At 40.7% G+C, this 26138-nt stretch overlaps 1 protein-coding gene across 1 annotated transcript in view; it reads left to right on the top strand.

Moving 5' to 3' along the window:
- Positions 1 to 25917, top strand: part of LOC127653453 (ethanolamine-phosphate cytidylyltransferase-like) — a 78799-nt gene extending 52882 nt beyond the window's left edge. The window contains exons 7-13 of the mRNA XM_052140151.1: positions 12803 to 12941; positions 22243 to 22325; positions 22453 to 22530; positions 23907 to 23972; positions 24081 to 24146; positions 24686 to 24774; positions 24908 to 25917. Coding sequence (XP_051996111.1) covers positions 12803 to 12941; positions 22243 to 22325; positions 22453 to 22530; positions 23907 to 23972; positions 24081 to 24146; positions 24686 to 24774; positions 24908 to 25070 — 684 coding nt within the window. The 3' untranslated portion in view covers positions 25071 to 25917. The remainder of the gene's footprint in view (positions 1 to 12802; positions 12942 to 22242; positions 22326 to 22452; positions 22531 to 23906; positions 23973 to 24080; positions 24147 to 24685; positions 24775 to 24907) is intronic.
- The last annotated feature ends 221 nt before the right edge of the window (positions 25918 to 26138 follow it).

The following is a 26138-nucleotide window of genomic DNA, read 5'->3' as shown; positions in this document are numbered from 1 at the left end:
AACTTGAACTTTTCCTTCCAACGACAAATTTTTAATCGCTCCAGACTCCACACAACAGCCCATCAAACCCAGGATCCTGTCTCTCCCAACGTCATTCCTCAACTTCCAGCAGTGATTTGAGTCTCCCAAGCTTCACGCTCAGATACTTCTTCTCCTAGGCGGTGCGGACAGATTATTTCTTCTCCCCCTCAAGAGCTTCACATACCTCCTCATCTAATGGTTCTTCCACATCCGATCGACATTCCATCCCCAATATAGCCAAATGGACCATCAATGGATTAAGACATGCTCTCGCAGTCACAGACATCACACACACTTGGCAAACAAAGCTCAGCTCCATGATTTGCTTGTGGCAACTCACCCACCCCTCCAACTCCACCTGCTAAACACTCTAAATCAGCAGTCCTCACCATAAAATCTAAAGAAATCCACAGAATTCTGTAACAGCTATCCAGCTCCGTTGTCATATTAACCCAGAGGTAAACACAAAAGCTATGCACTTGCGGAGAACTTTGTTGTTCACTGCGTTCAGGAGCGGGTTTGTTATTAGCAATAATTAATAATTATTAATGATAATTATCAATTATTAAAATCAATAGAACATTGATTAGAATCAATGTTAGCTTTTTAAGCCTTTAAGTCAACAATCATCAAAGATAACCATCAAATTCTATAGAATATTAATTATTATCAAAGATAATCATTAAGTATTAAAATCAATGGAACATTGATTAGAATTAACACTAGCTTATTGATCCTTCAAATTAAAAAATCATCAAAGATAATGATCAATTATCAAAATCAACAGAATATTAATAAGGATTAATATCGCCAGGGCACCACCCTGGAATCAGTGATTAATAACCAGACAGTATTACAGTCTCAATATTAGATTGTTCTCTTAGGAAAAATCAATGTCCGGAGAACATCGACATTCAAAAGGAAATAATGAAGGATTGAATCTGAGCACTGAAATCCCCTGCCAGCCTTTGGCACAGGTGTATGCAAAACAAACCAAAACAATTCTCTTTGAGATATAACAACGTTTATTGATGCAGTAATATCAATTAATAATCAATACAATGCAGTCAATAAACTTCCGATTTACAACTACAAACTAAACAGTGACATGATTAGATAAGGAAACCAAACTAAGCCTATAACACATGAGAGGAGAAGTATTTGTGTGTGTGTGTGTGTGTGTGTGTGTGTGTGTGTGTGTGTGTGTGTGTGTGAGTGAAAGGAGTGACATGCACAAAATGGCAGATGTGACTCTCATGGAGTGTATGTCACACGAGATTTCCGGCCAGAGAATATGGCTGCGAATGTGGGCGCAGAGAAGCCAGCTAACGGTGTCTGCCCATTTACCTCATGTCTACGCTTATACGATAACTTAGGTACAAAGCTGAGCTTTATCACCAAGTTATCTACTAGCCAAATGTGTGTGCGGGTATGATTGTGAGGGGTCATGTGTGTGTGTGGTTAGTACAAGAGAGAGAGAGAAAATAAATTGGCGGCACCGAAGCCAGTTTCACGATCGTGGGAGAGAAAGCAGCTGTTAATTTATCACTCAGAGACACGGTGAACGGCACGTAAACCATCCGTCTTTGGTTCTTTAATGGATAAACCCAGTGTGCCGGTCTCATCCGCGATGGCATAAATACACAACAGTCCAACGTGGTTGGACTACAACACAGCAAATCTCATTCGTGATAACAGTATGTTACATGCCATGGGTTAGGGTTAGGGTTAGGAAACCTTAAGTATTATTAGCAGCAATGAGCAGACTCATCAGTCCATAAACTGTACAAACAATAACCTTGATACACAAGAACACACTATAATTGTTACGAATGTAGGTGAAGGCAGACGAGGGGCGAGGATCTTTTTGCAGTGGTCTTTATTGCAACAAAAATGGAAACAGACAAAACAGGAACAAAGGAAATACCCGCAATGGGGAAAAGAAAGCAAAAACACGGAAGACATACGATGGGTTAACAGGTAGGATAAACATAGACGGAGAGCACGGAAACACGCATCCACAAACATTAACGATCAACAATGACTGAACAAAGAACCAGGGTTTAAATACAGAAAGGAACAAACAAGGGAATGAGGGACACCTGGGGGAAACAATCAGGGAAGGAGAAACAATCAGGGGAACACCAATCATAAAAAGAAACCACAAAGGACTACAAAAACCAAACAGGAACCAGGAACTAAACTAAACTTCAACATAAAAGCACAAAAACAAAAGACAACAGAGAACATGTCAATAATATTCTATCTCTGCCCAGAGTAGAATGTGTAGAATGTCTGTCCTTTAACTCCGACTCGGTTCCTCGAGGCTTGGGTGATGATGGGAGGCCACGATCTGTCAGCGGGTGGTACAGCTGCTGATTCTCGGTAGGATGGTGGAGAAATCAGCGTCATCGACTTAGTTGAAGAGGGAAGAGAAATCTTCTTTCTTCACTTCTGCAGGCAAACGGATGAAGATGCTGGTTGCTTGGCTGTCTCCTTCTGATCCGTTAGAGTGTTCAGTGCAACACAGAGTAATCTTAACTCATCCAGCGAGATGGAGATTGTATGGCCTGGAAGCTATGCCCAGAAGGCTCTCAGAAGTATTTCTACTCCTGATGACGTCATGGTTGGGGGGGGGGGCTCATCATCCAATTGGAGTTGAGAGTTCAATCCTTTAGAATGTCACACTGTAAAGGGATCAATGGAACGGAGGAGGCGAGAGCCGGCTTTTCAATATAAATAATAGTTTAATAGTAAACTTAAAAGAAGACACAAACACTCACATGACGGACATGTCCGCTAACGATCTCTCTCTCCCGCACGATACACTGCAGTTGGACTTTAAACCTCAGAGGCTTGATTAGCCTAATACGGGACCGGTTGTGAATGATCACGACCCAGCCCCGCCCTCCGCCCTGCCACAATCCTCCCTCGTTCTCTCAGGCTGGGGAGCCCCCGGCCTGACGTACACCCCCTTTCCCTGGGGGAGGGCGCGCCTTCTGCGCTGACTGCCGGCAGGTCATTACCATCTACCTGGACGAGGGAGGGGACACGGGGAGGGAAACAGAAATAATTAAAATGGGGGGTACTTCCTGTAACAGTGTAGTACCCCCCCAAAAACTGTAAAATTTAAAAAGAGGGAAAAGGCCAACACAGAGCGACAGTGAGAGAGAGAGAGAGGAGAGAGAGATGAAAAAAACTCTTACTCGCCAGTTCTCCGATACGCCGCAGCTTGTTCCTCGGCCACTCCTCCACCCTCTATCGGACGACAGCCGCGCCTCTCCAGGCAGATCCGAGGCAGTCCTCCAGCCCCTGGCGGACGGAACACCCCGCCGCGTTCTCGGGGAACAGAAGGGGTCTCCCCCGCCCCTGGCAGCGGTCCTCTCGCTCCAGGCGGTCGCCAGTGAGCCCCTCCCCGCTCGCGGTCGGCGGTCTTAAACCCTGTTGCATTTCAGCGGCCGGTAGGCGACTCCTGCGCCCCTGGCAGTGGCCCTGACCGCTCCAGGCGGTCGGCTAGGAGCCCCTTCTCCCCTCGCGGTCGGCGGCCATCGTCCTCGTTCAGGCTCCCCCGGGCTCCTCCGTTGGGGTGGATAGTAGTGGCGAGAACTCTACTATGGCGTATCCCTCCTCCTTCCCGGGCTTCGGCACCAGTATAAAGGGATCAACGGAAAGGAGGAGGCGAGAACCGGCTTTTCAATATAAATAATAGTTTAATAGTAAACTTAAAAGAAGACACAAACACACACATGACGGACATGTCCGCTAATGATCTCTCTCTCCCGCACGATACTCTGCAGTCGGCCTTTAAACCTCAGAGGCTTGATTAGCCTAATACGGGACCGGGTGTGAATGATCACGACCCAGCCCCGCTCTCCGCCCTGCCACACACACATAGAAATTGTAAAAATAAAGTGAGTAAAGTGAGCAAGGCTTTATGGGATTTGTAGTCTGTTTTGGACTGCCTTTGTTTGATTTTGGCGCAGTTTTCATCAGTAAGATTTATGACTGTTTGTGTGTGTGTAAGCCTCGGTCAGGCTTTATATCTGAATACACAAGGTCCAACATCTTCCAGTCATGGAGCACGTGTCGCCATCCCTCCCCTGCTGAACTTCCTCCTCCTCCTTCTCTTCCTCTCCAAGCTACCACAACAAATCTCCACTCAATAACAGATTTCTCTACAATCCCTTCTCTACCCTACATACCCATCATCCATCCTCTGAAATTTCCACCATTCACACAGGCTGTTTCCCTCGTTCTCCAAAGACAACCATTCCAAATGCCTCTGTGACTTTTGCAGAGGAGTTCATGCAGGTTCAGGTTAAAAAATCATCAATAAAAAACAAATTTAGAGAGTACCGCATTACTCCTATCATTATTCCCGCACTAGCTAAAGAATTGGTCAACTATCCAGATAAATCAATCACCCAGTTTCTATTGTCCGGATTAAAATTCGGTTAAAATTCGGTTGGAGAGTCCAGTCTTTGCTGAACCTCAAGTAGTCAACGACCTTCTAAATAAAGAAGTTAAATCAGGTTTCATGATAGGCCCATTCCATTTTAGAATATCCATATCAATCCCATCGGAGTAGCCTCCATGAAATTCTCAGGGAAAAAACACCTCATCATAGACCTCTCAGCCCCCGACAGCGGACCCCACCCGAGTATCAATAGCCTGATTTCAATTTGTGAATACTCCCTTCAATACCATGACATTGATCAAGCCAAACAATTTATTAGAAAAGTAGGCAGGAAGGCATCACTGCAGCGTTCAAAATCATGTCCCTGCACCCCGATTTCTGGCACCTCTTCGGCGTATGATCGAATGGCAAATTCGAACCCCCAACACTGGACCCATATCAGTTCGCTTACAAACCCAACAGGTCAACTGAGGATGCTATCGCCTCAGCTCTTCACCCCGCCCTGACTCATTTGGACAAAAATAACATGTATGTCAGAATGCTATTCATTGATTTCAATTCTGCCTTCAATACTGTGATCCATCCAAGCTGATCTCCAAGCTCACTGATCTTGGCATCAGCCCCTCCCTCTGAAACTGGACCTTGGACTTTATCATTAACAGACCACAGTCTGTTAGGTTCAGCAACCACAAATCCTGCACCCTCACATTGAACACTGGTGCACCACAGGGCTGTGTGCTGAGTCCAATCCTCTACTCCCTTTTCACCCTCGACTGCATACCTGAGGCTCCAACTCCATAATCAAGTTTGCAGATGACACCACGGTGTCCATGCCGCCTGATCAGCGGCGATGATGAGACGGCCTACAGGGAAGAGGTAGAGTGCCTGGCAGTGTGGTGTGCCAACTACAATCTCACACTCAACACCCAAAAGACCAAGGAGCTGATTGTGGACTACCGGCGGACTAGGAAGGGACACACACACACTCCCATCTACATTGATGGAGACGAAGTGGAGCATGTGACAAGCTTCAAGTTCCTGGGTTTCGATATCTCTGAGGATCTTTCCTGGACCTACAACACCTCCACTCTGATCAAAAAGGCGCAACAGTGCCTTTACTTTCTTAGGAAGCTAAGGAAAGCTCACCTGTCCCCCCACATCCTGCTGAACTTTTACCACTGCCCTATTGAAAGTGTCTTAACAAACTGCATCACAGTGTGGTATGGCAACTGCACTGTCTCAGACCAGAAGGCCCTCCAGCGGGTGGTGAAAACTGCACGATACATCACTGGTGTCCAGCTACCCTCCATCAAAGACATTCACAATAAACGATGCCTAAGGAGGGTGAGAAGTATCAAAGACACCTCTCACCCCAACTATGGTCTGTTTACTGCTCTCCCATCTGGGAGACGCTATAGGAGTCTTCGCTGTCGCACCAGCAGACTCAGGAACAGTTTCTTTCCCTCAGCTGTCAGCCTACTGAACTCTAAACTCAGGCGCTGAACACTACATCCCACTTGAACTTCATATTTTTATTTTTTTATTAATTTATATACTGTATATATATATATTTATTTTTTTTTTCGCTCATTCCCTTGCACATTTCTTGCACATAACTTCTACCTCCTGATGCCGCTTGCACTGTTATGGTCACCGGCCATATAAATATATTTACATATTTTCATATTTATACTTAATTCTGTACAATGCACCTTCAGTTTAATACTTCTTCATTTGCACCTTGTACTGTATTCATAGACATTTGCATTGAGCTGGTCTCTGCTTCTCTACATCATAACTTTGCTCTCAAAAAACCCATATTGTATATACTCACATATTTTATATATACATATTGCTATTTGCACTTCTGGTTAGATGCTAACTGCATTTCATTGGATCTGTACTTGTATTTTGCACAATGACAATAAAGTCTAATATTATCATTATAAGTATAATGTAAATATAAATTAAGTAGAATCTAATCTAATCTAAAAAATCTTTTGGCAGTAATAACCTCACCCACAAGGTTCTGGCAGCTGCGGATTAGACCTGCACAACTTTCAGGAATTTTGGACCATTCTTCCTTACAGGAAGCTTCAGCTAAACCATATTTTTAGGATGTCTGGTGTGAACGGAGGTCATTCCACAGCATCTCTATTAGGTTCAGGTCTGGGCTCTGACTGGGCCTCTCCAAACATTTTTTTTAAGCCATCCTGTATAGGATATTTATGGATAATTTATATGGAAATATGGATACCCATATTTACTCCTGTTGGTGGAGTAATAGTTTAAAATAACCTTAGAATCTTTATGGCTATTCATGTTTACCTTGTCATCTGTAAGTTTATTATTTACTGTGAGCTTTTTACACTTCAGGTGCTCAGAAAATCACTTTCACAATTTTTTTTTATTAAACATTAACACCAGTAGCAATTATTAAGCTAACATGTCTAACCGAGATATGAGAGTGGTAGCATTGGTGCCACCAAGTTCTACAGATGGTGGCACCAGCACTTGACTTTGTAGCAACAGCGGCTAAATACATATTTCTAAATGTATAGTTCCTGTCATTTCATAAAAAAAAATGCCATTGTTTTGTTGAAGTTACTTACTATTGTAGTAAGGAGCCATGCTTGGTTTTACCAGTGACTACCTGTGCTCTAGTAACAAATATAACTTAAAACAAGGACACTAATGGAGGAACTATGGCAACTTTTCATAATTATTATGGACCACGCAATCAGTTTTTCTTCAGTGTAAAATCTGTTTTAGAATCTGCTCTTTGATTGTAGGAATAAGTAACTGGCTATGTTTGCCTTCAGAAATTAAAAGAGATGACTGTACTTAATTAAGATTGCATGCAGAATATTTTAATTTAGTATATAAATTATGTAGGCCTATATATAAATAAACTTCTTTACAGATGTTACTGTTGCAATGTTATACTGACTAATATGCATTTCAGTGCAAATAATATAACATTTCTAAAAATAAAAATTATTAGTTTCAATCATTAAATATTATAAGGACAAAAACTACAAAAACAAAATATAAACTTTTTGAAACTGACATAATTGTAATATAAATTAATGATTTAATAGGACTATATAAATAATATATAAATATATAACACATTGAACATCTGCCGTAATACCATTTTTAACACGGTAAGTGTTACTATAGTAAATCCCATGTACAGTTTTGTTAGGGTGGTGATGTATGGATTGTACAGCCTTATCATTTATGTTCTGGTCAGTGTTGTTTATAATGGTGTGCCGCTAAACATGGTTTTATACTCGTTAAATCATCAAGGCAAGATACTCTTAAGGGTTTTCATAGGGTTTTTCCACAGCCAAATTTAAATGAGTTTCATGTTTAGCGCCACGTTTCTCACAATGCTGTTTATAATGATTTGTGCTGCGTGGGTGAGACTTCTCTGCGCTGGTGCTGATCTGTTCATTGAGCTGGCTGATTATTGATCCGGGTAGTGTCTAGTGATGTTACATTCCGTTTTTCTCATACGAAACAGAAAACAGAAACGTCACGCATAAGCATAGCTCAAACACACACCTCCTATCTCGTTTCATTATTGAATGTTTGAATGATGTAGTCAGTATATAGAAGAACAATAACAGATTGTGTTTGTTCATTATTGACAAATTTATACATACAGTAAATGCAGGTAATTCCAAAGGGTTCACATACATTTATTGCCATTGTATCTTGAATTGTTCTGTGGTGTGACATGCTAAACTCCATTTAAAACTACTTTATATGGTAAAAATGTTTCAAAAAGTATTGTGTATACACTTCTCATGACCATGTATCATTTGAGACCTTACATGGAATATTTGTACTTTTGAGAATTTGTTTGTCACCACAGGACCACAGTAAATATTTTTGTCCAGATCTGTAATTATTTTAAAAATCTATTTTTTTTCCATTAAAATACACAATTTACAAAAAACAATTACTTGAATAGACTTCTATTATGATGAACATGTTTTTTATGCAAAAAATATCTTATATTCTTATATTCTGACATTTTTTTTTTTAGTTCAAGTCAAATGGAGAAACCATGAGAAAACTTATTATTTGTGACAAAAAAAATTAAGGACATTTGAAAAATAATATTTTTTACTTTGAAAAATATTTTTGAAAACTATTTTTAAATGAATGATTAAGTTGCATTCACTCTTGTGTATTTAAGGGGCAAGGACATTATTTTAATACCTTTTACATGATCGTTACACCACATGACATTTTAAAAATTAGTAAATCAATTTGTATTTGTAGAAAATGCTCTAAATGTTTTTTCAAGTTTTTGGACACAAAGATTACTTTTCTATGAACTTGACGTGTGTGTTTTAAACTAGAGTATCATTTCATCTCCTTGAACAACCTTGTTTTTCAGTGACCCTTAAAATTAACTAGTGAAGGCAAAAAGGTCATTAAAAGTGGCAATTGTTTTTGCAATTGGCAATTGTTTTGTTTTTACTTACCTAAAATAAAACTTTGCATTGTAGAAATATAGATATATTTTGGCCTAAAACATTAACTAATACAATATTTTAAATGAAAGAAAAGTTTCTTAAGGATTGGAAAATTGCAACGTGTCCTCAGATTTCTCCCTTTAGGTTCCCCCCTTGTTTGTTCTTCTTTGCTCTCTTGTCCTCCTGCTGCTTGCGTTGCCCTCATATGCATCTGCCAAGTTGGCACATGAAATGCTTTATTGTGGCCACAGTCCACATTCAGAGACATGAATGGCACCTCTGTGCATGAGTTTAACATTGACTAAGCACTACTCAATCAGTACCTCCATATGAAGAAAGAACAGTGCTGTGATGCCCTTAGATATGAAAAAAGCGTACACTTGACAGGAGAAAAAGAAATATTGCCATGGATTAATAGCTCTTTGGTTCCCTCAATGGGTTGCCGGTGTAACATCAACATGAAACCACTTTCGCAACATCATTTTACTTCCTTTATGTGACCCCTTTCCGAGTGAAACAGGACATTCAACAAGAAAAACAAATCGGGTAGGATTTGATTTATTGGAATAGACTCCCAATAAATCAAATCATTGTATGAGAGGTGGTTGAATAATAAAAGGTATTGATGGAATGAACCGAAAAAGCCAGTTCAAATGATGACATTTTGATGAAAGATTATGACGAATAATCTTTTTTCTTTAGATGTGCTCTGATGAATCATTCACAGTAAGACCAGGAACATGTACTAAGAAAATAAATAGCATCAACTTTGGTATCATTTGGACTTGTCATTTTTTGCTTTGACATTTGTTATTAGTGGTGCTTGCAAAGCATCACTATTGTAATCTCACATACTTATTTTTATTTTTATTTTTCTTCTTTTTTTTTTTTATTATTATTCTATCTCCGTACAAAACTTCGGCACCTAACTCGTCCCGCACCGTTTGGCGTAGACCCACGAATGAGGTGTCAAATCGAACGGCCTATTGAGGACACGTGTGCTATGACTTTTATAAGCTGATCGGGGTACGGTAATTGCCCCAGGGGCAAAAAAGCGGCCGAAAAATCCCATAGACTTAACATTGCGACAAACTTTGACGCGTCACAGCTCCGAGCGAGGATTTCGCAGAAACGTGTGATTTGCCATATTTGAAGAGGCTGGCAGGCTCTGTAAGAGCATACCTCAAAATGGGGTAAAAGTTGCACCCCTGGGGGCAGGAGCTGCCCAAAAATGCCCCAATTGACTTACAATGGTGTAGGACGGCCCATGAAATGAAATGGCATTGGGATTTGTATTCAACATAGCTCTGGATCACAGTGTCATAGAGACAATGGGGCGGGCTCATTTTACTCAGACGACCAATCAGTATCTCAGGATCATTTTGAATCTATCAAGCCACGCCCTAGCAACAATTTAGAGCACCTTAGCAACAAGTCCCATAGACTTCTAATGAAAGACATCAAAGGGATATCTCCGGATAGAAGTGTCATAGAAACACAAGGGTGGTCTCGTTTCACTCGGGGCAGCAAACAGCCAATCATGAATCACCTCAACACTTCCTAGCCCCTCCCTAGCAACCATTGTCGAGCACCTTAGCAACCAAAATCCATAGAGGATATCTTCCATTCTGAATGTCACAGAGGCATGGGAGTTGGTTTATATCATTCATACTGACAAGCAGCCTTTGGAGATTAATGATTGGCAGCTGCCAAGCCACTCCCTAGCAACTAAACAGAGTACCCTAGCAACCCTTTAGCAGTAACTATATCTCTGCACCAGAAAATCAGAGAAACTTCTGGGTTGATTTATTTCAATCAGGATGGCAAGGAGACTTCATTAGTATCACTAAGGTAACTGCCTAGCAACCAGATGGGGTTACCCTAGCAACCGAGTAACAAATCACATATCTCTGCACCAGAAAATCAGAGAAACTTCTGGGTTGATTTATTTCAATCAGGATGGCAAGGAGACTTCATTAGTATCACTAAGGTAACTGCCTAGCAACCAGATGGGGTTACCCTAGCAACCGAGTAACAAATCACATATCTCTGCATCAGAAAAACGTAGAGACTTCCGGGTTGACTTATTTCAATCAGGATGGCAAGGACACTTGATTACTATCACTATGATTACTGCCTAGCAACCAGATGGGGTTACCCTAGCAACCGAGTAACAAATCACATATCTCTGCACCAGAAAATAGTACTGACTTCCGGGTTGATTTATTTCACTCAGGATGGCAAGGACACTTGATTACTATCACTATGGTAACTGCCTAGCAACCAGATGGGGTTACCCTAGCAACCGAGAAACAAATCACATATCTCGGCACCAGAAAAGAGTACAGACTTCCAGGTTGATTTATTTCAACCAGGATGGCAAGGACACTTCATTAGTATCAATATGGTAACTGCCTAGCAACCACATGGGGTTACCCTAGCAACCGAGTAACAAATCACATATCTCTGCATCAGAAAAACGTAGATACTTCTGGGTTGACTTATTTCAATCAGGATGGCAAGGACACTTGATTACTATCACTATGGTAACTGCCTAGCAACCAGATGGGGTTACCCTAGCAACCGAGTAACAAATCACATATCTCTGCACCAGAAAATAGTACTGACTTCCGGGTTGATTTATTTCACTCAGGATCGCAAGGACACTTCATTACTATCACTATGGTAACTGCCTAGCAACCAGATGGGGTTACCCTAGCAACCGAGAAACAAATCACATATCTCGGCACCAGAAAAGAGTACAGACTTCCGGGTTGATTTATTTCAACCAGGATGGCAAGGACACTTGATTACTATCACTATGGTAACTGCCTAGCAACCAGATGGGGTTACCCTAGCAACCGAGTAACAAATCACATATCTCTGCACCAGAAAATAGTACTGACTTCCGGGTTGATTTATTTCACTCAGGATCGCAAGGACACTTGATTACTATCACTATGGTAACTGCCTAGCAACCAGATGGGGTTACCCTAGCAACCGAGAAACAAATCACATATCTCGGCACCAGAAAAGAGTACAGACTTCGGGTTGATTTATTTCAACCAGGATGGCAAGGACACTTCATTAGTATCAATATGGTAACTGCCTAGCAACCACATGGGGTTACCCTAGCAACCGAGTAACAAATCACATATCTCTGCACCAGAAAACAGTAGTGACTTCCGGGTTGACTTATTTCACTCAGGATGGCAAGGAGACTTCATTAGTATCACTATGGTAACTGCCTAGCAACCATATGGGGTTACCCTAGCAACCAAGTAACAAATCACATATCTCTGCATCAGAAAACGTAGAGACTTCTGGGTTGGTTTATTTCACTCAGGATGGCAAGGAGACTTCATAAGTATCACTATGGTAACTGCCTAGCAACAAGGAGGGGTTACCCTAGCAACCAAATAACAAATCACATATCTCTGGATCAGAACATCGTAGAGACTTCCTGGTTGACTGATTTTACTCTGGATAGCAAGGAGACTTCATAAGTATCACTATGGTAACTGCCTAGCAACCACATGGGGTTACCCTAGCAACCGAGTAACAAATCACATATCTCTGCACCAGAAAACAGTACAGATTTTTGGGTTGACTTATTTCACTCAGGATGGAAAGGAGCCATGTATTGTATTACCTTGCTAACTGCATAGCAACCACATGGGCTTACCCTAGCAACCTAGTAACAAATCACATATTTCTGCACCAGAAAATTATACAGACTTCTGGGTTGATTTATTTATGACCACAATTTCTGTTCTTTTCAAGCAGGCTATTTGACGAGTTTTGCCACGGCAAGCACCACTCACATTTTCTTCAGGAAATGTACCTATCTAGTTTCTGTACTGCTACACAGGGTCCAAAGGGTCACAGTCCCTGGACAGGAGTGTCACAGTTCCTGCAGACATCCCAAAAAATCATTCAGTTTGCCTCAGGGGAGGAGCCCCAGCCTGGAGACATCATCATCTATGTGGCTGGAGCTTTTGACCTATTCCGTATCCTTTCATGCTTAAGATTATACAGGAATAGTTCATCCAAAACATGAAAATTCTGCCATTATTAACTCATAATCTTTTCCATTATAGGGACTGGGGCTGACAAAAAAAGACCTTAAAAGTAGTCCATATGACTAGTGAGCTACATTCCAAGAACCCTGAAGCCATACAATTGCTTTGCGTGAGAAACAGACTTTGAGAACAGAATTATTAGCTGAAAATATTCTCTTGCATCCTAGTTCTCTAATCTCATTGTACAACACATCGTGAAACCACTACAACCTGTATTTAAAAAAAGAGCTTTAGGCTCAACTTTACTTGTGTTTACTCTGCTAGGACACCTGTGTGAACTTGGGGAACTGTCTTCATACATTCACTAAAAATCACTGTGGCACCAGTTGATTGAAAGCCAATTGCTCAGAGAGGTGAAGTTAACTATAAAAAAGCTCTAGCAGCATTTGTTTGCATATGCCACTAGCTTTAATATTTTGTTATCTGATAAAATGATATACAGTACAGACATTTCTAAATGTAACTTCAGTTTCCAAAATACTTTTTGGGACCACTTCATGGTTTGTTTGGATGATTCCCAGCATATAATGCTGATGTGTCCATACCAGGATTCTGAATTTAACACCTTAAACCCGATCCACTGGGGGATGCTGAATGTGGTCTACACATAATACACCTATTTTAGTTCAAAAGTTGGCATTGATACAACCTATTATACACTGAACTAAAATATAAATGCAACATGTAAAGTGTTGATCCCATGTTTCATGAGCTAATTTCTGTTAAATGCAGTTATGGTATGGGCAGGCATAAGCTACGGCCAACTAACACAATTGCATTTTATCGATGGCAATTTGAATGCACAAAGATACCGTGATGAGATCCTGAGACCCATTGTCATGCCATGATGATGCATGGCACCATGTCGCAAGGATCTGTACACAATTCCAGGAAGCTGAAAATGTCCCAGTTCTTCCATGGCCTGCATACTCACCAGACATGTCACCCATTGAGCATGTTTGGGATGCTCTGGATTGATGTGTACGACAGCGTGTTCCAGTTCCTGCCAATATCCAGCAACTTCGCACAGCCATTGAAAATGAGTGGGACAACATTCCACAGGCCACAATCAACAGCCTGATCAACTCTATGAGAAGGAGATGTGTCGCACTGCATGAGGCAAGTGGTGGTCACACCAGATACTTACTGGTTTTCTGACCCATGCCTCTACTTTTTTTAAGGGATCTGTGGCCAACAGATGTATATCTGTATTCCCAGTCATGTGAAATCCATAGATTAGGGCCTAATGAATTTATTTCAATTGACTGATTTCCTTAACTGTAACTCAGTAAAATCTTTGAAAATGTTGCATGTTGCATTTATGTTTTTGTTCAGCGTATAACCAATTCTTAGATAATGCTTAAACAAATAGCAATGTGTAACATAGTCAAGTCAAGTCATTTTTATTCGTATAGCGCTTTTCACAACACATATTTTTTCAAAGAAGCTTTACAGAAAATCATGCATTAAAAGAAACTGTAATATGTGTAAAGTGATCATTGTGTATTTTCATTAAATATGATTGTAAATTGTGTATACAAATGTAATAATAACTGTATTAAGAACCCCTGTGAGCAAGCAGAAGGCGACTGTGGCTAGGAACACAAAACTACATAAGATGTTGGTTAATTCAGAAAAAAACCTTTTGAGAAACCAGGCTCACTGTGGGGGCCAGTACCCCTCTGGCTAACCAGCATGAAGATTAATGACTAATGTCTTTGAAGTTCATCCTGGATTAACTGCAGAAGTTCACATAGATGCAGTGTCCTTTGTTAGTTGGCTGATGAAGGCTTTTGTTGGCTCAAATGATAGTCTATATATTCCATTTCAAGAGTGTAGTCCATCTATAGACAAAGGTGATGCAGGCAGAGATCAATGAGGTGCAGCGCAGTTCAACCGGCAGATCATTTCGGAGAGGTTCGGTGGATCCTTCCTAAATCCAAGGTTCAGGCTGTGGCATATGATGTATCCAATGCCTTACAGTTGGAGTTGGCATCAGTTCATCCTCTGAAGTCCATTGTAAAGACTGAAGTGATGTCTTGCTATTACCGGCTTCATTTTGTCATCATCACTTAGAGACACGTATAAGTGGAATCTGACACCAAGCAGGAACAGAGCTGGATTTGGCCAGCTCTGAATCCTAAGATTGAGAGAATATTGACAAATTGAATAATATTAGCGTAGATGTCATTCAATTTTATGCAGAGTTATAGTTCATGATAGATGTTCCTGGTTCCGGCAGACCTAACTAAAGCAGCCGAATTGTGAGTTGATGGATAAATTAGGTGTAGGCTGGCTAAATAGATGAGTCTTAAGTTTGACTTAAACTGAGTGAGTGTGTCTGCATCCCAAACAGTGTTACGGAGAGTATTCTATAGTTTAAGAGCCAAATAGGAAAAGGATCCACCTCCTTTTGTAGATTTTGATATTCTATGAACTATTAACAAGCCAGAATTTTGTGATCATAATGAACATGATGGAATATAGCATGTCAGAATGTCACTTAAGTACTGTGGATCTAGACCATTCAAAGATTTGTATGTAGTTAACAGAACTTTAAAATGAATATGAAATTTAACAAGTAACCAATGTTATGATGATAAAATGTGTCTAATAGCATCATATTTATTGATTCTAGTCAAGTTTATTTATTGAACTTGCTGGACATGCTCCCAGTAATGTCTTGAGGTCATGAATGCATGAATTTGATTTTCAGCATCAGCAAAAGTGTGTGTCATAACTTAGCAATATTTCTAAGGTGGATGCTTGTCTTCAAACTTTGGAAATGTGATTTTTAAGGATAGATTGGTATCAAATGTAACACCCAAGTTCTTCGCTGTAGAAGACGATGTAACAGTACATCCATCGAGAGTCTAATTATATTTTAGTGGCTTATTTTTAGAGATTTTTGGTCCAATAATTAATACCTCTGTTTTGTTGGAATTTAGTTGAAGGACATTTCTGTCCATCCTGTGTTTGATTTCATTGATACACTTTGCTAATTTGGATTGTGAATTTTCATTGGGTTTAAAAGAAATGTAAAGACCGTCAGCATAACAGTCGAAACGTATTAAATTATTCCTGATAATATCTCCAGGGGAAGCATGTATAAGGAGAAAAGCAGAGGCCCTAAAACTGATCCCTGTGGCACTCCATACTTAACTTTTGTTTGATTTGACAATTCCTCATTTACATATACAATGTGGTAGTGGTCTGATAAATAGGACCTAAATACATAGGATTGTTGTGGTTATTTTCTATGAATTTGCTAAAATATGACCTAGCAGCTTTTAGTGCCTGTCTGTAGCTACAGAAACTATCCTTCTATGCATCGCAAAATACCTCTAATTTTGTATTCTTTCACTTGTGCTCCATATTCCGAGCTGCTCTCTTGAGAGCATGAGTGTGATCATTGTACCATGGTGCGTGGTATTTTCTTTTATCGAAGGGGGGCTAGAGAAGACTGTATTTATATTTTCTGTTATTACATAAATTTCCTCTAGACTTTTTGGCTTACTGAGTCAATTCTGGAAGATTATTAGTGAATCTATCTTTAGTGGTCGAAAGAATAGTTCTACCTGAACTATATCATGGAGTAGATTGAGTGAGATTAGCTGATCGCAGCAAACAAGAGACGAGGTAATGACCGGAACTCCATATGACAGAAGTAAATCTAGCGTATGATTATGGCAATGAGTTGGTCCTGTCACATTTTGTCTGACTCCATGAGAGTTTCGAATATCAATAAATGCTAATCCCAATGTGTCATAAAATGTATATCCTGTCTTCTGAGTAACACCAAAAATCTGTAATAATTTAATTTACAATTAGTGTTTTGGTAGAAAGAGATCTAAAGTTTAGTAGCTCTACCTTTATGATTGATGTTTATCTTCAATTGTTTTGTTTTTTCAAGTTTGACCGTAATACAATTTCTTCTAAATGATTTAGTGAGGGGGTTGTGTTTGATAGTTCGGGGAATAGACACAGTCTCTATATGATATCATCCTGGTTACTTTTGTAACCTCCTTTCCCAGATGGAGTGAACGAGACATTGTGTCGATGTAGTGACACTAGGGGTCACACTTGGTTGCTCCAAACACCTCTGATCTTTGAGAAAGGCTAATGTGAATTGGCGAATGGAATTTGGATCCACTCATTCAGGTTTTGTGCTGAGGAGCCGAGACAAAGTCCCGGCCATTTCAGTGGGTAGTTCAGTGTTGTTGCTGGAGGGACACAATGTCTCATTCCCCCATCAGGGAACGGAGGTTACGAAAGTAACCAGGATGTTCCCTATATGTCACTCACTCAATGTTGTGTCAATATGGTGACACTAGGGGTCCCTATACAAAACAGCACAACAAACTGAACTGTGTTACGTGAACTGGCAGTGCGAGATGGGCAGACCTTTGTGTGCCTCGTAGCCAGTGCACCTTGCCATCACGTAACCTCCCCCAACATTCTTACAGGCATCATATGGTCCCCAGTACCCCGGGGACAAGTCGACTGCCAAAAAATAGGGACCGGCTGGCCCAGCCGCAGCCTCTTCTCTTTTTTGTTCCCAAGGGGAGGACACTGTGGAGACCCTGCCCGCAGGGGGGGTATTGAGTGGAAATACATCACATGGTCTTACCGAGTCTTGTTGGCAGTGTCTCATGTGGAGATGTCCCATGGTAGGTCCTACCCCGGGGAGGGGAGGAGTTCTACAAACATGGTGACTGGGGGCAGAGGGGCCTCTGCCAAAGGAAGAAGTGAGTTTAACAATGGGGAAACTGTTTCACGGGAGATACATCACACAGGGTTACCTATGGGCTACCAGCGCATGTGGAACACCTACCCCAGTACAGGGCCTAGTTAGCACACATACTGGATTGGCAGTGAGTTTCTCAGTAAACTCACCTGCCACAGGGCTAAGGTGGAAGGACATCCAGGGTTCATGACTTTGTGAACATGACTGGGGATAAAAAGTGCACATCTTCACCTCGGGGGATGGGAAAGGCACTATGCATAAGTGGTACACCCGGCCAGCTGTCCCGGAACTTACCTGCTTGTATCTGACATGAGACTGGCTCAACCCAGAGATTATATAACCTTGCAAAGGTGTTGGGTTTTGCTCAGCCCGATGCTCTGCAGATGTATGCTAATGTATGCTTCATGGCCCAGGAGATCTCCACACTCCTAGTAGAGTGTGCTCGTAGCCCCAAGGGGGGCAGCACGTCCTGGCCATAATATGCAAAAGCGATGGCGTCAATGACCCAGTGGACGAAACCGCTCCCTTTCCGCTGTCCTCCAAAGCAGACAGAAAGCTGCTCAGAGCATCTAAAGCTCTGCGTGCGATCCAAATAGATGCGTAAAGCATGCACCGGACACAGCAACGGCAAGGCTGGGTTTGCCTCCTCCTGGGGCAGTGCTTGTAGGTTTACCACCTGATCCCTAAATGGGGCCGCGGGAACCTTGGGCACATAGCCCGGTCAGGGTCTCAGGACCATGTAAGAGTAACCCGGACCGAACTCCAGGCATGTTTCACTGACAGAGAACACCTGCAGGTCCCCTTCCCTCTTGATGGAAGTTAGTGCAGTCAGGAGGGCAATCTTCGAAGCGAATGCTTTTAGCTCACCTGACCAGTAGGCCCCGAAGGACCACGGAGAGGTCACACGAGGGGATGAGACATGACCTGGGATGATTCAACCTCCTCGAGCCTCTCAGGAACATTATGATCAAGACGTGCTTCCCTAAATACTTACCATCTACTGCATCGTGATGTGCCGATATAGCGGATACATACACCTTCAAGGTGGAGGGGGACAGCCACCCGTCCAGCTTCTCCTGCATAAAGGAAAACACTGATCCGACTGCACATCTCTGGGGGTCTTTGCATCAGGAAGAACACCATTTAGCGAACAGATGCCACTTCAAGGTATACAGGCGCCTCGTAGAGGGGCCTATATGATCATGTCTATAACCATGGGTGGTAGGCCACTTAGGTCTTCCGCGTCTTGTCCAAGGGCTAGACGTGGAGATTCTAGAGGTCTGGTTGCGGGTGCCAGACGGCGCCCCGTCCCTGAGAAAGACGGTTGAATTCGCCATTGGGGGGGCTATCGCGAGGAGCGTGAGGTCCGAGAACCAAGTCTGGGTGGGCCAGTAGGGTGGTACTAGGACGATCTGCACCTTGTCCTCCCTGACCATGCACAATGTCTGCACAAGTAGGCTGACTGGGGGGAACGCATACTTGTTTAGCATAAGGGGCCAGCTGTGTGCCAGCACATCTGTGCTGAGCGGAGCCTCGGTCAGGGAATACCAGAGCGGGCAGTGGGAGGATTCCCAGGAAATCAGTTGGACCACCTGGGGGGGAGTCTCCACTCTCCCCTGAGCATGGCCTGCCATGATTACAACATTACCATGGTCATGTTCTTGCAATGCGGACATGAACCATCCACGAACTATGTGTCCACGATGCCCAAGCACACGAGACAGCGATTGTGGCCATCAGAAGCGGAGAGATCGACCGCAACCAGGAATTATACACAGAAAGTGTATAAAAAGATGCTCTGTTAGTGCCAGTCATTTAGTAGGAAATATACTTTTTGTGGAAAAAATATACTCTTTTTGCTGCTGAAGTGCCCAGGGGCATTCTCTGCACAACGCAAGTGGGGGAGAAACCACTGTAATACACCATAAATCAGCTTCACTATCTTCAGAGGTGAATGGATTGGCAGAGGAATTCAACTTGCTAAACACAACTGCTCGGCTGTGAAGAAAACATCTAAATGAGTGGTTGCAAGCCAGCTCCTTTTATACCCGTATGTCCAGGGGAGTGGCATATAAATTCCACTCGCCAATTCCCATTAGCCTTTTCTCAAAGATCAGAGGTGTTTGGGACTCCCAAGGGTGACCCCTAGTGTCACTACATTGACACAATGTCAATTAAGTGACAGAGAGGGAACTAGGTAATACAGTATCTATGTATTGTAGTTTATGTGACCTGTGTGATGTCTCAAGGCAGCTAGCAGACGTTCGGATTAACCAGTTTGTCTGCTTCCTGACCTGGGTCCCAATTAGTCAGATACTATCATTGGAAAGCATCTTTGTTTCAATCAGAGGCCAAACTAGTATATAACAAACTAAAGACCCCTATATTCTTCCAGAGAAGTTCTTCATTCTTCGTTCAGTGCAAACTGAGCAACAATATACTGTTTGCAAACATTCAGACACCAGCCACACTGTGGGAGGCGTTTAGAAGTGCATTAAAATATTAGGATACTACGTATTAAACCTTAATTAATGTGACATTAAAATGTATTAACAATTACTTTTCCTCATTCTAGAGTAAAATTCACATGAGGTCAGTAAAATAAGTTATTTTAATCACGTGATGATTATTTAAAGTAACATACTGGATATGCAGTGGAAAATTTGTATTTGTCTTGTTTACATTTTGAATTCATGATGCTAATGTGCTAACTTAATACACAGCCATAATATGTATCAGTTACACTGTTATTGTAATTTATGATACTACTGCAAAATGAATGTATAAAAGTGTTAATGTGCAGAATAAAGCTAAAAGTATGATAATAGGGGCATATCTTACTTTGGGCAGATGTGTGAATTACTTTCGCTGGAGTGATGAGCTCTTAAGAGTATTTTAGAAGATTTGATTCCTTTTGTAGACTAATTAGACAACAACAACAAAAAATAGCATGAAAATATCTAAATGTCTCTTAAGCAAAAGATCATACAAATGTTTGTAAATTTGCACTAGCTCACTATTAACTGCACTGTGTGTTCATGTTGAATGATCTTAAAGGTGCACTCAGAAACGTATGTCTTTGTGTCATCTTGGACTTACACTAACACTTAGCGGCTTGGATGCAGCATTATGTAAATCAGTAGTTTTCAGTTTCAAATGCTATTGTAGAAATGTAGTATTCACAGTCAGACATGATTACTTTAATCAATGAGTGAAAGAGTCAAATTACAGGACGGGTACTGAAATTCTCGGTACCTAAGTCTCAAGATTGGTCCAAATATATATATATTTTTCATATTTCAAATGGTTTTCTATAAAAGTATTCCACACAACTGACCCACTTTATTATTTTCTTAAGAGTTATCAGCCATTATTTTCTGTATGACATTTAGGTGGTACAGTAAATGGCAAGAATTCTTTGGTCATTAAACTGTGCTGATAGCTACTTTTGGGAGTACTTTTGGAACTTTGGGCATAATTTGTTTCCCTTATCAGTTTGTGTGAGGAGCTAGCACAAACATTTCAAAATAAGAATCCCAGTGTATTTTAATCTGGTTTATGGTGGTTGTCCCTCGTTATCCACCAAATCTCAAAATTTGTTCTGGTTATCATTTGGATTTTGATTGTACAATTAACTGCAGCTGGGATTTCATTTCATTTGTAGCTTCTTGTAGCTTATATCTCTGTGCCTGTCACAGTAAAGAAAACTGAGAAAAATTAAATGCATTCAATAAATTGATTTTTAAAACTATCAGCTCAACACATTCTCACACCCCAACTCGTCACAACTCGTCACATACGGACGCTCGGGCAGGACCCCTTGGCGTCACTTATTGACGCGCTGGGTGTACCTTTGGCGTCATTTCACGACGCGTCCGGGTTTTGAAACATAAAAAAACAGTTGGAGGGCCATTGTAGCCTATTCCTTTTTATTTTTATTTATTGCAGTCTCGACTCTCGACCCATTCACGGCGTGAGCTTACCCAAGACGTGAAATTTCAACGCTACACGCTCGGGTTCAGAGATATATAGAATGGCGTCATTTTACAACGTGTCCGGGTTTTTAAACATCAAAAAACAGTTTGAGGGCCATTGTAGCCTATTCCTTTTTATTTTTATTTATTGCAGTCTCGACTCTCGACCCATTCGCGGCGTGAGCTTACCCAAGACGTGAAATTTCAACGCTACACGCTCCGGTTCAGAGATACATAGAAGTCTATCGGACTACCCTGCGCGTTGAAAAATTACGCCAAAGGTATACCCGGTGCGTCAATAAGCGACGAAACTGCCCAAGCGTCCGTATGTGACGAGTTGGGGTGAGAATGTGTTGATCAGCTAATAAATCGATTATTGGCTTTTACCACCACCTTAGTTATCAGTATCAGCAAAAGACAATATTGGACGTTATCTAATAAGAATGCATCCTGTGTACATCTCTTAAGACACTGTTAATGTTGCCTTCCTTGACCAGGCATGCATCAGACATTGGTCATGTGGATTTCCTGGAGGCAGTGTCTAAGCTTTCAGACAAGCCATATGTTATTGTGGGCTTACACTTCGATCAAGTAAGCTGGAAACTGGACACTGGACTCTTTGAAATGTATTAAAAATATATATTTTTTGATTGGGCATACTGCTCAGTGAATGGAAGTAGAATAAGGCAGGTACTGCTTGTTTCTTTTATCCCTGTAGGAGGTGAATCGTTACAAAGGGAAAAACTATCCCATCATGAACATCCATGAAAGAACACTGAGTGTGCTGGCTTGTCGAGTGAGTACTTCATTTCTCCTTTACAGCCATGTTCACATCGAAAGCCGTTTTTTTGCTCACACGTAGTGCATTTTAACAGAGCTAGAGAGGGATCCCACCGAGAGGGATAAAGGCCAACTGCGGATGGTGGTGCGATAGAGAGACAGATCGTTTATGGGCAGCTGCTCCGTCGTGTGTGTTTGTGTCTTTTGTTTATGTTCCTCATTAAAATATTATTTATATTGTCAAGCCAGTTCTCGCCTCATCCTTTCCCTTAATCCCTTTACACTCTGTTTATGGACTAATGCATGATTATTATAGAGAAGACACATATGAAGTATGGACATTAATGAACGTGAATTTATATAACTATTATTGATCGTTGAGTTCATGTTGGCGGTTTCCCTAGAGAAAAGGAAAATAGTATGTTAAATACTGGATTACTGGACATTTACAGCAAGAGATTATTTACATGCACACCAATATGCTGATTACTCTAAAATCAGCTTATTAAAAAAAAAATTAGAAAAGGCGAGAAATCTGCATTTACATGACATTTGAAATAATCTCTCTACTTTTGACATCAAACTGTGAAGAGGCATGCGCTCAACACGTTCGCACATTGGATGAGCCAGTTTGAACACAGGATAAGGTGTTTACATGGCACATGAAATCGTTGTAATGGGGAAAAATCTTACCGTGTCAATCAGGTTATTCATAAGCCGTTTATCGCCTTGACACTGATAAAGGAACATGGTTTATTGCGTTTTCATGACCACACAAGTTGTCGGCTTAGTAAGCATAATCAGTGTAAGAATGTACATGTAAATACGCTCACTGATGATCTACTGTAATTACTACTCATATTTCTTATATGACAATGTTTACTTTATTGTGGTTGTATTTATTATATGTTGTAAATGAGTGTAACAGTGCATATTTTGTTTTACTTATCTGTTTGTGTGTGTGCAGCTCACATACATTTCAAAATAAGAGTCCTTGTGTATTTTGAACTTGTTTTCTTTTTACAAGTTTAGTATATGAATTTTAAAAACTATCCGCCGATTAATCGTTTATCGCCTTTCTTCCAACAACTTAGTTTCTGTATCAACAAAATCCAATATTGTTCGACCTCTGTTTTGCATATAAATTGCTGTAATATTATATCATGCTCAAGATGACTGATTATTCACACAAGAATCAAACTCACTCAGAATGCAGACAATTTGAGTTTTTCACACATCATTATTTTAATTAAATCCATTTGTTTGTGTAGAGACAAATCAAATAGTATGGCATTTCTGTCTAGATACCTTTTATTATATGAATGTATAAACAATGGATTTTGAATTGAAATGCTGAATTTCTTCCCTTTCTGATGTCTTCCAAACATCCAGTATGTTTCCGAGGTTGTGATTGGGGCACCATATGCAGTTACTAAAGACTTACTGGACAATTTTAAGGTATACACCTTGTTGTTTTATATTTATGACTCTTGTGTGTAAGAACGGTTGACAGATGGCATTTGTCATTCCAAAATAGTGAGCAACACACTTGCTGTCTCCATACAGGTGGATCTGGTGTGCCACGGGAAAACAGAAGTGTTTCTAGACAGAGATGGATCAGACCCTTATGCCGTAAGTTAATTTCACCACCTCTTGTAAGTGCAGCAAAATACACTTTTCAGGACTCAACAGGACTCAGGACTTGTTTGAGCTAATATTGCTGCTGGGCTGACTGCAATCCTCAAATAAACAGTGAAATATTAGATTTGCAATAGAGTCACAGAAACAGTATTTTCTAAGGGGTGTAACTCAAGTTTTACTGTAGCAGATTAAATACTGTCTATATGAACAAATAGGTCAATCAGGTCAATCCCTTATTCTATTCTTTTGAAAGATGTGAAAAGCGCTTGTAACCATAATGACATTTGACATTTGACAGGAGTAGCACACAGCATTTGGGTTACACTCAGAACACAAACCTGAAACTGCCGTTTTAGTCAGAGTAAAATGAATGAATATGACATGAGGAAATATTGACTAAATATCAACAGACTAAATAAACTGTGAAAATGAACATAGGGCATAAATGCAACACTGGCCCTAGGACATACTTATTGTCGAGTCCTGCATCTGTTTCACGATTTGATCATGTTTATGTTTTCTACCCGCAGGTACCTAGGAGAATGGGAATATTACGGACAGTGGACAGCAGAAACAGTCTCACCACTGACGACATTGTACAGAGGATCATCAAAAACAGGTGTCACATTCATCTCTGATTTATAGTGCTTGAATGTTTGATTGAGTGCCCTTAGAAAGTAAATTGAAATGGACATTTCAAGCACCAATGATATTTAAATGAAATCAGCATTATTCCTTCCTTTGTCGGTCAGGTTGCTGTTTGAGGAGAGAAACCTTAAAAAAGAGGCTAAAGAGATGGCAATGATACAGGCTATGAAGAGACGAGAAGAGGAGAAGGCAAAAGAGAGCACAGACAGTGCTGTTGAAACAAATACAGCAACAGACTCTGACAAATCCCAATACATGTCCACATAGCGGACTCACATACTGTTTGTCAGATTCACCAATAGCAATCAGGAGATCTTCTACTGCTGTTGAATATGAATTAGAATGTGTTGGGATTTCTGATTTTATGAACCTCTTCAATTTTCCACAATCACCATTTGAAGGACAAACTGAAGAGCGGAGACATGCTTCTCTGTGGTACTTCCATTAACGCGATACAATTTGGACCACTTCATCAATACCTTTTCAAAGTAGAGGACCATTCCCCTCAGATCTACCCACTGAGGGTTTTGAAGGAGCAAGGGTTGGGTATGTGTGCTAGACTTTGCTGTGTTTAGGATGTTGTTACCTTGATGACCTAGGTCAGTGATTCCCAACCAGGGGTATGTGCATCAGGGGGTACTGTATGTAAGCGGTTTCCAGGGGTTACGCAAAAAGAATTGGATTTTGGATGTTGAACTAAATGTTGAACAAAAAATGACATTTTGTATGACCCTAAACAGTGATTAAGGCTGGGTAAAAATATAGATTTTCTAATTTATCGTTATCTTCATTTGAACAATCATAATATAAATTCTTAAATTCCTAAGATAATTTTTTTAATATATGGAGTTTTGTAATATTTAGCAGTGAGATTGGATATAATGGTATGCAAAAATATATATTTATTTTTTTTATGGGGGGGGGGGTGTCCCCCACAATGTCTGTGGTGGTTATTGCCCTGCTGTAATAAGTGTCCTGAGATATCACACCTTTCTGCCTTTCAATAATTTTGTGCGTGTGTTGAAGTTGATTCTTCTGATTAACGTTTTTTTTTATTCATATAGATAACAAGGAAAAGCAAAACATATACACAAAATCAACATTTAACCCCACTATTATCCCTCCAAATCCCCAACCCCACCTTGACCCTCAAAAACATCCCTGTGGTCACACATGATTATAGACACACACACACACACACACACACAAAAAAAAAAAAAAATATGTATATATATATATATATATATATATATATATATATATATATATATATATATATAAAATAATCACACACATTTAAAGCTAAACTTCTCTCTCGACTGCCCCTTCCCGAGA

This window comes from Xyrauchen texanus, chromosome 12, assembly GCF_025860055.1.
Source record: "Xyrauchen texanus isolate HMW12.3.18 chromosome 12, RBS_HiC_50CHRs, whole genome shotgun sequence".
In the NCBI taxonomy this organism is placed as follows: domain Eukaryota; kingdom Metazoa; phylum Chordata; class Actinopteri; order Cypriniformes; family Catostomidae; genus Xyrauchen; species Xyrauchen texanus.
The sequence above is the reverse complement of the archived record's forward strand: the minus strand, read 5'-3'. Positions and strand labels throughout refer to the sequence as shown.